This window comes from Oryctolagus cuniculus, chromosome 4 (assembly GCF_051225735.1).
Source record: "Oryctolagus cuniculus isolate XC-2025 breed Fujian yellow rabbit chromosome 4, ASM5122573v1, whole genome shotgun sequence".
In the NCBI taxonomy this organism is placed as follows: domain Eukaryota; kingdom Metazoa; phylum Chordata; class Mammalia; order Lagomorpha; family Leporidae; genus Oryctolagus; species Oryctolagus cuniculus.
This window is the reverse complement of record NC_142870.1, coordinates 175,208,369-175,221,947: the sequence shown is the minus strand read 5'-3', so window position 1 is coordinate 175,221,947 and position 13,579 is coordinate 175,208,369. Positions and strand designations below refer to the sequence as shown.

The window sequence follows — 13,579 nt, the reverse complement described above, 5'->3', positions numbered from 1 at the left end:
ATCATTACGTTTGATTAAAATTTTTACATCTATATTTAAGGAGTGTGTGGGGAGCAACTCGGACTGGACTGAGTTACTGGAATTAAGACTTATTCTATGCATCTGCTCTCCCACAATATGGCGCTGGGAGAGGAGGAAACAGCTTCTACACAGCTGCCTCCAGTTCAACCAATAAACAGCAGGACCTGCTCCTGATTGGAGGAGAGCAGCGTACTTGGCGTGTGGGTAGCAGAGTTGGGATTGGCGGAAGAGGACTATAAAGGAGGAGAGAGACAACATGCACCAGGAACATCTATCTGAAGGAACACCTGTGCAGCCCCCGAGAGAGCCAGCCGGCGGTGTGCCGCTCCCCCGCGAAAGTGGGGAAAGTGGCAGGGGGAACCGCTCTTCCACGGAGGTGGAAGGGACGGTAGCCAACCCGGGAAGAACCAGCAGCAAACCCGGGGAGGGCCGAGCAGACAAAAGAACAGCGCAGGGTCCTGTGTCGTTCCTCTGTGAAGAGGGGGAGCGACATAATGGTGCCGTGACTCAGATAGGAAGCCTAGGCAGGGTCCTGTGTTGTTCCTCCACGAAGAGGGGGAGCGACAGAGTGATACTGATATTTTCATTTATTTTTAAAGATTTATTTATTTGGGCCAGCACTGCGGCTCACTAGGCTAATCCTCTGCCTGCGGTGCTGGCACACCAGGTTCTAGTCCTGGTTGGGGCGCCAGATTCTGTCCGGTTGCTCCTCTTCCAGTCCAGCTCTCTGCTGTGGCCCGGTAGGGCAGTGGAGGATGGCCCAAGTGCTTGGGCCCTGCACCCGCATGGGAGACCAGGAGAAGCACCTGGCTCCTGGCTTTGGATTGGTGCAGCGCGCCGGCCATAGCAGCCACTTGGGGGGTGAACCAACGGAAAAGGAAGACCTTTCTCTCTCTCTCTCTCTCTCTCTCTCTCACTCACTATCTAACTCTGCCTGTCAAAAAAAAGTGGAAAAAAAAAAACAAAACACGATTTATTCATTTGAACGAGTTACAGAGAGAGAGAGAGAGACAGAGAGTAAGAGAGTCCTTCCCTCCGCTGATTCACTCCCCAGATGGCTGCAGTGGCCAGCACTGGTCCAGGCCAAAGCCAGGAGCCAGGAGCTTCCTCCAGGTCTCCCATGAGGGTAATAGGGCCCCAAATACCTAGACCATCTTCCGCTGCTTTTCTCAGACCATTTAGCAGGGCACTGGATTGAAAGTGGAGCAACTGTGACACAAATTGGTGCCCATTTGGGAAGCAGCTTTACCCACTATGCCACAACACCGGCCCCTGATATTTACAGTTTTGTTGTATATTGAATACATTTTGCTATTATGGGTTTGCTGTCTTAAAGCAAATTAGTAAGTGCTTCCTCCTTCGCTTTCTCTAAAGGATGTTTTTAATAATGAAATTGAGGCCAGCGCTATTCATATTTTGTGCCATCATGTGTCAGTTTTGATAACTTCTATTTTTCAAATAATATATTCATTATGTCTTAGTTGTCAAATTTGTTGACAAAGTTCTTTATAATATTCTCTTATCTTTTTAATGTATGATAAACCCTTCCTTTATTCCTGAAATTGGCAGTTTGGGATCTTTCTTTTTCTTGATTTATCAGTTTTGTTGATTTTTTAGAGAACCATCTTCAAGCTTTGTTACTGTTTTTTAATGTATTTATTAGAGAGAGAGAGACCGACTGAGGTAGACAGTGAGCTCCCATCCACTGGTTCACTTCCCAAATGACTGCAGTGGCCGTGCCAAATGAAGCCAGGAGCTGGAAACTCAATCCAGGTTTCCCATATGGGTAGCAAGAACCCAGGGAGCCATCACTGCTGCTTCCCAGGGTCAGCATTGACAGGAAGCAGGAATTGGAGTCCAGAGCCAGGAATCAAACCCAGGTACTCGGATGTGGGTTTCTTAACTAGCACCTCGACCACTAGGCTAAAGGCCCACCCCAGCTCTGCTGATTTTGTAATTTCTATCGCCTTATGTGCTGTTCTTTCTTACTTTCCTTATAACTTGAGCTTATTTTGTGCCAAATTTCTAGCTTCTTAAGGCAGAACTTCATGTCAATGATTTTGGACCCTCTTCCTCTTCAATATAAACATTTAAAGCAATAAATTTCTTGTTAAGCACTACTTTAGCTGTGTGCCATAATTGTCATGTGGTATTGTCATTGTCAAATCATTTCGGAATATTTTCTAGTATTCCTTGTGATTCCTCCTTTTGACCTTTTATGAAGGTTCTTCCAAAAATTCATGGAAAAAATGGAGTTAACAGGTAAGTTTGAGGTGTTTGGTGCGAAGATGAAGATACTACTTGGAACTCCCACATCCCAAATTGGACTACCTGGGTTTGAGTCCTGCTTTCTCCATTTCTGATCCAGCTTCTTGCTGATGTGCACCCTGGGAGGCAGCAGGTGATGGTTCAGGTACTAGGATCCTGCCACCCTCATAGGAGACCTGGATAGAGTTCTTGACTCCCAGGTTTGAGCTGACCCTGCCCTGACTGTAGCAGGCATTTTTGGAGTGAACCAGTAGTTAGGAGATCACTATGGAGATCTCAAGATTGCAGGGGTCCAATGAATTGGACCGTCTTCTGCTGCTTTCCCAAGCATATTAGCAGGGAGCTGGATCGGAAGTAGACTAACTGAGACTCAGAATCAGCATCCATGTGGTATGCCAAGATCACAGGCAGTGGCTTTACCTGCTCAATGCCAGCCCCTCAATGAACATTTTTTAATTTCCTTATATAACTGCTTTATTTCAAGTCTGCTGTTCAGTTTCCAAGTATGAGGATTATTTTGTATCTTTTCTGATTTTTCATTGAACACCATTATAGTCACAAACATATTCTATATTAAAGTTATTGTTTCATGAGCCAGCTGATTCTATCTTGATGACCTGTATGTGCAAGAAAAGAATTTGTATTATGCAAATGTGAAGGTGTAGTGTTCTTTATCAAGTAGGTCAATATGGTTGGTAATGTTGATCAAATCTTCCCTATTTTGTTTAGTTCTATCAATTAAAGAGCAGTGTTGCAGTCTCCAGCAATAATTATGGAGTTATTCTTCCCTTTCCTTCTGTCTGCTTTTAAGCCCAAGTGTTTGGGGAGCACTGTTGCTAACTGTGTGCCCATTCATGATTGTTGTCACTTTCATATTGATCCTTTAATTATTATGATGGATTTGTCTTCAAGATAATTTTACCTGGTGTTAATATTAATTTTAAAATTTTTTATCAATTTAAACAGAAAAGATTTCATGTAGTTCAAAAGTAAAATTCTAAGATCATAAAGATACTCCCCTCCCCACTCCCTTTTTTCTTTTGGTTTTTGCAGTAACATACTTTCAGTTCACTTTATAATCACACGCTTAATACTCCACTAAATACAGGGTTCAGAAAATAAAAAGTAGAAAGACCACTGTTCCACAAGAATATAGCCAAGGGCCATATACAATAATTGAATCATAAGATGTCAATTTCACTTACACATTTTTTATGCTTTCTATATTATCTGCCACATCAGAGAAAAACATTTCTTTATTTAAAATTTTAGGATTATGTAAAGGGGACAGATTTCTTGTATTTCGCATAAACAGTTTTAAGAGCATAGTGATACTTCCAGCCCAACACTCCCTCCTTCCTATCTTTTTCTTTTTGGTTTTACAATAATATACTTTCAATTTACTTTATACGCCCAAGCTTAACCCTCCTCTAAATACAGAATTCAGCAAGTAGTAAGTAGAAAAACCACTGTTCCTCAAAATACAGACAAGAGCAATAATCAAATCTCAAAAGGTCAGTTTCGCCCATATCCATTACATTTTTCTTATACTTTATATGTTAGTTACCAAAGATCAGGGAAAACATATATTTGTCTTTTGGGGACTGGCTTATTGCACTAAGCATCCTCATCTCTAGTTGCTTCCATTTTGTTGGAAAAGAAAAGGTTACATTCTTTTTATGGCAGAGTAGTATTCCATCATGTATATATATTTATTTTCTTTGTCCATTCATCAGTTGATGGGCATCTGGGTTGATTCCATATCTTAGCTATTGTGAATTGAGCTGCAATAAACATGAGGTTCAGATAAATCTTTCTTATGCTGATTTCATTTCCTTTTGGTAAATTCTCAAGAGTGGGATGCCTGGGTCATATGGTAGATCTATTTTCAGATTTCTGAGGAATCTCCATACTTTCTTCCATAATGGTTGTACTAGTTTACATTCCCACCAGCAGTGTATTATGGTGTACTTTTTATTCACATCCCCATCAGCATTTTTTATTTTTGAACTGGGGTGAGGTGAAATCTCCTTGTAGTTCTCAATTTGCATTCCCTTATGGTTAGTGATGCTGAGCATTTTTTCATGGGTCTGTTGGCTATTTGTATTTCATACTTTAAAAAAATACCTGTTCATGTGCTTTGCCTATTTCTTAACTGGATTGTTTTGTTGTTGTTGAGTAACTTGAGCTCTTTATATATCCTGGTTAATTAATCTAGTGCCAGATACATAGTTTGCAAATACTTCCTCTCTATCAGTTGCCTCTTCACTTTGTTGAGTATTTCTTTCACTGTGCAGAGCTTGTTAACTTAATATAATCCCAACTATATTGCCTGGCCTTCTGACATCTTGGAAGTCTTTGCTGGGCCAGTATCTTGCAGTGTTTCCCCTATCCTTTCCTCTAGTAGTTTCATGGTATCCGGTCATATATTTAGATCCTTGATCCATTCTAAGTTGATTTTTGAATAGGATATAAGGTAAGGACCTTGTTTCATACAACTGCTTTGTAATATGTCTTAAAGTCTGGTTTTGTGATGTTTCCACGTTTATTTTTGCTGTTTTAAGATTGCTTTAGCAAAAGAAAAAAAAAAGATTGCTTTAGCAATTCAGGGTCTCTTATGAATAATAAATTTTAGGATTATTTTTTCTAGATCTGAGAAGAATGTCCTTGGTATTTTGATTGGGATCACATTGAATCTGTAAATTGCTTTGGGTAGTTTGAGCATTTTGATGATGTTAATTCTTCCAATCCATTAACATGGAACATTTTTTCTAGTTTTTTAGGTATTTTCTTTTCTTAATGTTTTTCTGAGTACCTGAGATGTATTTTATTTGATAACTTTCCATTTTTTATGTAGACACTAATTGCTATAACCTTTACTGTTAATACTGCTTTTGCTGTATCCCCTAAGTTTTGATATATTCTGTTTTCATTTTCATTCATTGGAAGGAGTTTTTTTATTTCTCTTTTGATTTCTTCTATGACCCACTGTTCATTCAGGCGCATGTTCAGTTTTAATGTGTTTGTAGAGTTTCTCATGTTGTTAATTTCCAGCTTCATGCCATCATAGTCAATAAAGATACATGGTATAATTTCAGTTTTTTAATTTGTTAAGACTTCTTTTATGGTCTTAGCATATGGTACATCCTTGAAAATGTCCCATGCACTGATGAAAACAATGTCTATTAAGTGGCTGTAGGATAAAATGTTCTATCGATATCAGTTAGATTCATTTGGTCAGTGGTATAGATTAGCTTGGTTGGGTCTTTTTTTTTGGCCTGGGTGATCTCTCCATTGATGAAAGTGGGATGTTAACATCCATATCCCCTTCGGTCCGTTAACATTTGTTTTATATAGCTGGGTGCCCTAGCATTGGGTGCATATGCATTTACTATAGTCAGATCTTCCTGTTGAATGGGTCCCTTACTCATTGCATAATACCTTCTTGTTTCTTTTAACAGTTTTTGTCTTTTTTTTTTTTTAAGGTTTATAGTTATACAGTTTAAGTATACAGTTTTTGAGAGAGGGAGAGACACAGAGAGAGGTCTTCCATCCGCTGGTTCACTCCCCAAATGGCTGTAACAGCTGGAGCTAAGCCAATCTGAAGCCAGGAGCCAGAGGCTTCTTCCAGGTCTCCCATGTGGGTGCAGGGATCCAAGGACTTGGGCCATCTTCCACTGCTTTCCCAGACCATAGCAGAGAGCAGGATCAGAAGTGGAGCAGCCAGGACACAAACTGGCACTCATATGGGACGCTGGTGCCACAAGTGGAGGCTTAACCTACTACACCACAGCACTGGCCCCAGTTTTTGTCTTAAAGTCCATTTTGTCTGATATTACTGTGGCTACTCTTGCTTCTTTTTAATTTTCATTCGCATGGAATATCTTTTTCTAAACTTTTACTTTCAGTCTGTATTTCGTTGGTGAGGTGTGTTTCTTGTAGGCAGCATATAGATGGGTCTTGTTTTTTGGTCCATTCAGCCAGTCTTTTAATTGGAGAATTTAGTCCATTTACATTTAAGGTTATTATTGATAACTAATGACTTGTTCTTGCCATTTTTCCATAAATATCCCTTTTGTTTGTTTTGAATCTCCTTTATAATGTTACTAGGAAGTTTCTGCCTTTACATTATTTCATTATGCTGATTATCTTTGTTTCTTTTTTTTATTTCATTTTTATTTTTTTGACAGGCAGAGTTAGACAGTGAGAGAGAGACAGAGAGAAAGGTCTTCCTTCTGTTGGTTCACCCCCAAAATGGCTGCTACGCCCAGCGCGCTGTGCCAATCCGAAGCCAGGAGCCAGGTGCTTCTTCCTGGTCTCCTATGCGGGTGCAGGGCCCAAGCACTTGGGCCATCCTCCACTGCCCTACCCGGCCACAGCAGAGAGCTGTCCTGGAAGAGGAGCAACCGGGAAAGAATCTAGTGCCCCAAGTGGGACTAGAACCCAGGGTGCCGGCACCACAGGCGGAGGATTAGCCTAGTGAGCCGCGGCGCCGGCCTATCTTTGTTTCTATGTGTGGTACATCCTTAGGTATCATTTGTAATGCTGACTGAGTGGTGACAGATTGTTTTGTTGTTTTTGGAAAGTTTTTTTTTTTTTTTTTTTAACCTTCATTTAGAAATGAGAGCTCAGCTGGGTACAGTATTCTGTGTTGACAGGTTTTTGGGTTTTTGTTTTTTTCTTTAAGGACTTGGACTGTATCTTTCCGTTTTTTCCTAGCATGTAGGGTTTCTGGTGAGACATCTGTTGTCAATCTAATTGGAGATCCTTTGTAGGTAATCTGCAGTTTCTGGTACACATTTTAGGACCTTTATGTTTTCCTTGGCTACAATGGGTCGTGGTGCTTTTTTCCCAGTTATGTGTTTGAGGTTCTGTGCTTCTCGTGCCTGGATAGGGAAATTTTCTGCTGTTACTTCACTGAGTAAATTTTCTAAGCCTTTCTGCTTTTCCATTATTTCAGGAACTCCTAAGACACTTGTATTTGGTCATTTGATAGTATACCATAGATCCTGGACACTGCTTTCAGGTTTTCTAATTTTTTTTTGTCTGTGATATTTCATTTCATTTAATTTTTCATTTCTAATTTTACAGTTTGACTTTTCTTTCATATATTTTCTGCAGAATTTCTCATCCATGTCATGTGTGGATTTCTTTAATTCAAGTAATTGCTTGTCTGTGTTTTTGAGTAATCTTACATTGTTTTGAATTCCTTTTCAGGCATATTGTCGGTCTCCTCATCTGAGCTATCTGATATTGAAACATCAGTTGTGTTCCTCTGAGGGAGTCTTGTCTTCCTTGTTCATGTTTCTTGCATTTCCATGTTTATTTTTATGCATCTGGGGAAACACTGGCTATCTCCCTTGAAGGCTTTGTTTTTGAAAAGATTCCTCTGTGGCTTACTGGAATGCCTGTAACTTCAGCAGAGATCCAGAGGTGTGTGCGGGGTGGGCCAGAGTTCCTGGGTGTGGCGGCAGTCGAGTAACACCCCAGCTGGGTATGGTGGTCCCTGCTGTCGTCAGCAGAGGGAGAAGGGAGGATGGTTCTGCGTGGCGTGTTTACAGAATGGGCGTGTTTTCTTCCCATTCACTATTCTGGGTGTTTTCAGGTATCCATTCTAATATGCCTTTCTTATGTTTACTCTTAGCCATGGTTTCCCTTTTTTTCTTTTAGCCTGTACTTTTTTATATAAATGAATATATATGTCTATAAAAACCCTGCTGGGATTTTGCTAGGAATTACATTGCACTTAAAATAAATTTGAATTGCTGTCTTTATTGAGTCTTTCCATCCATGAACTTAATTTTTCATGAGCGTTTTGTAATTTTCAGCATGTAGATCCTATATATGTTTTTGCTAAGTTTATACCTAAGCACGTCATTTTATTTGGAGTGATCCTGATTATGTCTTTTCTTGAGAATGTATCATGTCCTTCCTAGATGGTTTTGGCTATTTCCTGGATGTTTTGAATAAGTTGCAGAATGTAGACTGTTACATTCCTGTGAAAAGTATTATTTAGTTTAGCAGTTCATGTGACTTTCTGTGATGCATGGCAGTTCAAATTTCAGGTCAGTTCCTTTAGCGTTCTCCTGAGTCTCATTTAGGGGCCAAGCAAAGATGTGACCAGAGTTCACGTGCTGGCCCTGGGGCTCACTCCTGTCTGGGATTTCCTACCTTGTCTTGCAGTGTAAGCAGTTGTCACGCCATTAAGATTGCAGGGTTTTTCTACTAGAATTCTACTGTGGATGATACACCTGGGTCTTTTCTCAGCCTCAGAGCCATTTAAAGACAGAAAAGGAGAAGGGTGTTGTGGCACAGTAGGTGGAGCCGCCACTTAGAATGCCAGCCTGCGCCATCAGAGCACAGTTGCAGTTGTAGCTCCTCTGCTTCCCATCTGGCTTCCTGCTGACGCACCGAGGAAGGCAGCAGATGATGGCCTGAGCACCAGGGCCCCTGCTGTCCACAGGAGAGACTCGGATGCAGTTCCAGGCTTCTGGCTGTTGCAGGCATTTAGGGAGTGAACCAGGAAGTGAGAAGATTTATTTTATTTACCTCTGTCACGGCCATAATAATAATAAAGAAAAGGAGACATTAACACAGTGCCATTCTCTTCTGAATGTCAGTTCCCCCTCTAATGTTTGATTTTTTTTATCCCCCCTGTGTCTTATGGTAATTTGCTTTTAGTGCATATTAGTCATAATCATAGTTATCTGTGGAAGACTGAATCAAGCAGTACTTGGTATTTTGTGGTGACTAGTTTTCAGATTATGCAGGTGTGCCATAGTGCCAGGAAATTGAGTTTTTATTGCACTTACGATAAGGGGCAAATGATCATTTTCCTCTCTTAGAAAATGGATGGGAAGAAGAGAGGGTTTGAGTCAGGCAGAGAAGGATGTGGATTTTGGCTCTGCCATCTGCTATTGTATGGCTTTGGCTGTTGCATTTAACCTTTTAAAGTTTTTATGTTTAAAATGGAGATAGGAAACACCTATCACATATCTATACTAAGAATTAAGAATTACACTAGGCCGGTGCCGCGGCTCACTAGGCTAATCCTCCGCCTGCGGCGCTGGCACACCGGGTTCTAGTCCCGGTCGAGGCGCCGGATTCTGTCCCGGTTGCCCCTCTTCCAGGCCAGCTCTCTGCTGTGGCCCGGGAGTGCAGTGGAAGATGGCCCAAGTGCTTGGGTCCTGCACCCCATGGGAGACCAGGAGGAGGCACCTGATTTCTGGTTTCAGATCAGCGCGGTGCGCTGTGCCGGCCGCAGTACACCAGCCGTAGCGGCCATTTTGGGGGGGTGAACCAACAGAAAGAAGACCTTTCTCTGTCTCTCACTGTGTAACTCTGCCTGTCACAAAATTTTTTTTATGAGAACCCAGGAAAGAATATGCATTTTACTTTTTTCTTAAAAAGCATAGTTTCAAAAAAAGGTGGGGGGGGGATTGATTACTTGACATTAGAGTTTGAGATCTGAGAACCACCGTGCCTCTTACAGGAGCCTCCCCCTCCCGTGGAAGATTACTGCCTCCCAGGAGCAGCGTCCTCTCTCCAGAATCCGCAGCCTGCGCCTGACTTAGCACAGAAGAGGAAAGCTCCCGCAGAGAACACCAAGGTCAAGCGGCCCAAAGTGTAGGAGCCGAGCGATGTGGGAGGCTGCCAGAGCACGCGAGCATTCAAGCTTTAGGTTGCGGGGGGGCTGTGCTGCAGTGCACCGCTGCCTGCACCTGCCTGCGACCTCAGTGAAGTTACCTGGAACAGAACCACGACACGCAGGCCTTCCCGTAATGGTGTAAGGGGCTGTTTCTTTCTTGTAGATATCTCAGGCTGTAACTTAGTTTCAGCAGTCATGGATTTTGCTCTAAAATGTCTGCCTTAATTCATAACGAAGATTGTCAATTGGGACTTATACATTTTTTCCCTGATTTTATCTTGCCTCTTTTACTTTTTTAACAGAAGCCTGAGCACAGGGTTTACTGAGCAAGCTGGGGCTTTAAACTTGGATGTGTGTGTGTATAGTAGATGTGTGTATATATGTATATGTTCGTCTGTACAAACCTTCATGATGTTCACCAAGATGGGGTGCTGAAACTTGGAAAATGTGACAATAAAGAATAAAAGTAGTGACTCAAATTAGTATTACGGTGTGCCCAGATATACATTAAAAAAAAAAAAAACACTCTGGTCTATTCTGTTAAAGCAATAAAAGATTTGTAAAATATAGCTTAAAAGATGGGTTCCTAGTTCATTTCTGATGTTTATTTAGAACGCTGTTAGATTAGGTTAAACATGTTTTTACTGGGACTGCTAATTGCATTAGCCTTTGCACACTAATCCCAAACACCAAATATTACCTGCATTACCACAGTCATCTCGTTATAAAATGTCCTGTTTAAGGAACCGAGAAGCAGGACCACAGTGTGACGGTAAATGCAGTTGTGAGGGGAGGACCACAGTGTGAAGGTAAATGCAGTTGTGAGGGAGGACCACAGTGTGACGGTAAATGCAGTTGTGAGGGAGGACCACAGTGTGACGGTAAATGCAGTTGTGAGGGAGGACCACAGTGTGAAGGTAAATGTAGTTGTGAGGGAGGACCACAGTGTGACGGTAAATGCAGTTGTGAGGGAGGACCACAGTGTGACGGTAAATGCAGTTGTGAGGGAGGACCACAGTGTGAAGGTAAATGCAGTTGTGAGGGAGGACCACAGTGTGACGGTAAATGCAGTTGTGAGGGAGGACCACAGTGTGACGGTAAATGCAGTTGTGAGGGAGGAGTCCTCCGAGTGGAGCAGCAGCTGCTCGGGGAGTTGGCCCAGCAGGGCTGAGCTTTGAGCTGCTTCATAGTTTAGGACAGCAGATTCCGGAGCAGCAGGTAGCATCGTTATGTAACCTGTCTCCTGCCCCCCTCCCTCCCCAGACAAAACCCCACCTTCACTTGCTTCCGGCCATTTCATGTTAGGCTGAATCATGTCATAGATTTTCCTGAACTTTACCACTTAAAAATTCTTTGAAATAGCAACTGTTCACAATTTTTGATGAGCACACTTAAGTGCTAAGATTCTGTTTCTCCCTGATCAGATTACCGAATCTACCACTGTTTTCTGCAAAAATTCTGAACTGTTTTCGGTTCAGGCCTTAGACACAGCGGACATCCAAGGCTCCAGCCCCTGCCCACCCTGGATGGCCCACTTTAGCCCTGCCTCTCACTCCTAGTCTGTAAATAAAATGCCCTTTTGCCTGCACCAGTGACCTCTTAAATGCAGGTCATTCCAAGCGTAGGTAGCAGTCCCACTGAAGAAGTTTCCTTAATTACTGTCTTCTCAGAGGTGCTACAGTGTCCTAACACGTGACAGCTAATACTCAGATTCTCTGCCCATTTTCTGGTGCATTAGTCCATCTCACCAACATTCATTAACTGACCGAACAGGACTCTTCTTCATGCAAGGTGTGCTGGAGTCTAACCTCCGGAACGCGTGGTCTCCGAGCTGACGGAGGCGGGAATCCGCAGAGCAGGCTACTCAGTGATTCACAGGGTTGGCATTTATATTGTGACGACTCGTGCCCGAAAGCCTAAACCCCAGTGTATCTCTAAGGAGATTAGGAAGGAGGCCCTGAGAGCAGGGTTAGACTTTGAGAGGAAGAAAAGGCATCAGGGGTGTGTGCGGAGGGGCAGTCTGCAGACAGCATGGCCGGCCGCTGTCCACGTGCCCCGGAAGAAGGCTCCTTGCTCTAGGATCAGGCCACCCAGTGTCCAGTGATGGCAGCCAGAAGAAACCGATAGTGTGACAACGCCTGCAGATGCCTCTGCCACTCCACCAGGGGAAATGGGAATCGTAAAATCAGGAATCTGGGAAAAAAGCCGCGATGGTTCCTACAAGGCACAAGCCAGGACAAGCCTGGGACTCCAACCTGTGCCTATGCCACTCCAGCCGTGTGACCTTTAAAAGGGACTGGCGAGTGGAGGTGGCACTCGGACCCAACTGCAGGCTGATCTTCAAGTGGATCAGCAGCAGGATTCTGCTCCTCTCTGGGGAAGTCGATTTTGCTTCACCTCAGAATTCTGAAGATACTTAGAACCCAGAGGTGCTGGAAGGGCAGATTTAAAGTAGCCAGGAGTAGCGTGAGGACAGGGTGACAACCAGCGGGTTGGGACCCCCGTCAGCTGTGTCATACGCAGGACAGTGAGCAGCTACCGTCACTGTACTGATGAAGAGGGAGTTACCGCACAAATGACAGCTGGAATATTTAAAAGTTTTTCAGGGCCAGCGCTGCAGCCTGTGACACTGGCAACCCATACAGGTGCTAGTTCACATCCCAGATGCCTACCTCCCAATCCAGCTCCCTGCTGATGTGCCTAAGAGCCACGCAAGATGGTCCAAGTGGCTGGGCTTCTGCACTTACGTGGCAGACCCGGGAGAAGCTCCTGGCTTTGATCAGCCCAGCTGTGACCACTGGGGACAAGTGGGAAGTGAAGCAACGGATGGAAGAGCCCTCTCTGTCTCGCTCTTTCAAAATAAATAAGCTTTTAAAATAAATAAAATGGTCTTTACTGATAATTACTAAGCTACAAAAATGTGTACCAGAATTCAGTACCTCACCTTACAGGTCTTTCTCCCCCTTACTGGCACTTCAGGATCCTCCCCTCCCAACAGTATCTGAAAGCACATTTAGAAATACAATAAGCCGGCTGACACCAGCGCCCCAGGTTCTAGTCCCGGTTGCTCCTCTTCCAGTCCAGCTCTCTGCTATGGCCCAGGAGTGCAGTGGAGGATGGCCCAAGTGCTTGGGCCCTGCACCCACATGGGAGACCAGGAGGAAGTGCCCGGCTCCCGGCTTCAGATCAGCACAACGCTGGCTGTAGCGGCCATTTTGGGGGTGAACCAATGGAAGGAGGACCTTTCTCTCTGTTTCTCACTGTCTCTCTCTCTCTCTCTCTCTAACTCTGCCTGGCAAAACACACACACACACACACTCTGACCCTTTCTGGGCTACAGTGCAACTTGCAGGGTTTCCTACATCCTCAAAACTAGCCCAGGACCATTTTCCAGTTCCCAACCTGGGGAGGTGATTTCTCTGATGTTCCCAAGCTTTGCTGCATATTCTAATTAAGAACCCCTGTGCTGAGGCCACACCCCCATTACCAAAGAATGCCTGGGGCTGAGTCAGGCATCACCACGCTTCTAAAACCTGTTCCTCAAGGCAGCAGTTTGGGAACCTGATTCTCTTCCACGTCGCAGGAAGAAAGCCACTCCCACAGGTAAAGGCCTCGCCTGCAGTGTTGGGGGGGTGTCCCTAG

The 13,579-nt window shown here is 43.6% G+C and overlaps 1 protein-coding gene across 2 annotated transcripts in view; it reads left to right on the top strand.

Moving 5' to 3' along the window:
- The window catches only part of TOPBP1 (DNA topoisomerase II binding protein 1), a 75,962-nt gene extending 65,448 nt beyond the window's left edge, over nt 1-10,514 (top strand). For both annotated transcript variants that reach the window (XR_016232961.1, XM_008249226.5), the window contains one exon: nt 9,782-10,514. Coding sequence is in view for 1 of the 2 variants with exons in the window: in XM_008249226.5 (XP_008247448.4) it covers nt 9,782-9,919 (138 nt within the window). In the remaining variant the exon portion in view is untranslated. The remainder of the gene's footprint in view (nt 1-9,781) is intronic.
- The last annotated feature ends 3,065 nt before the right edge of the window (nt 10,515-13,579 follow it).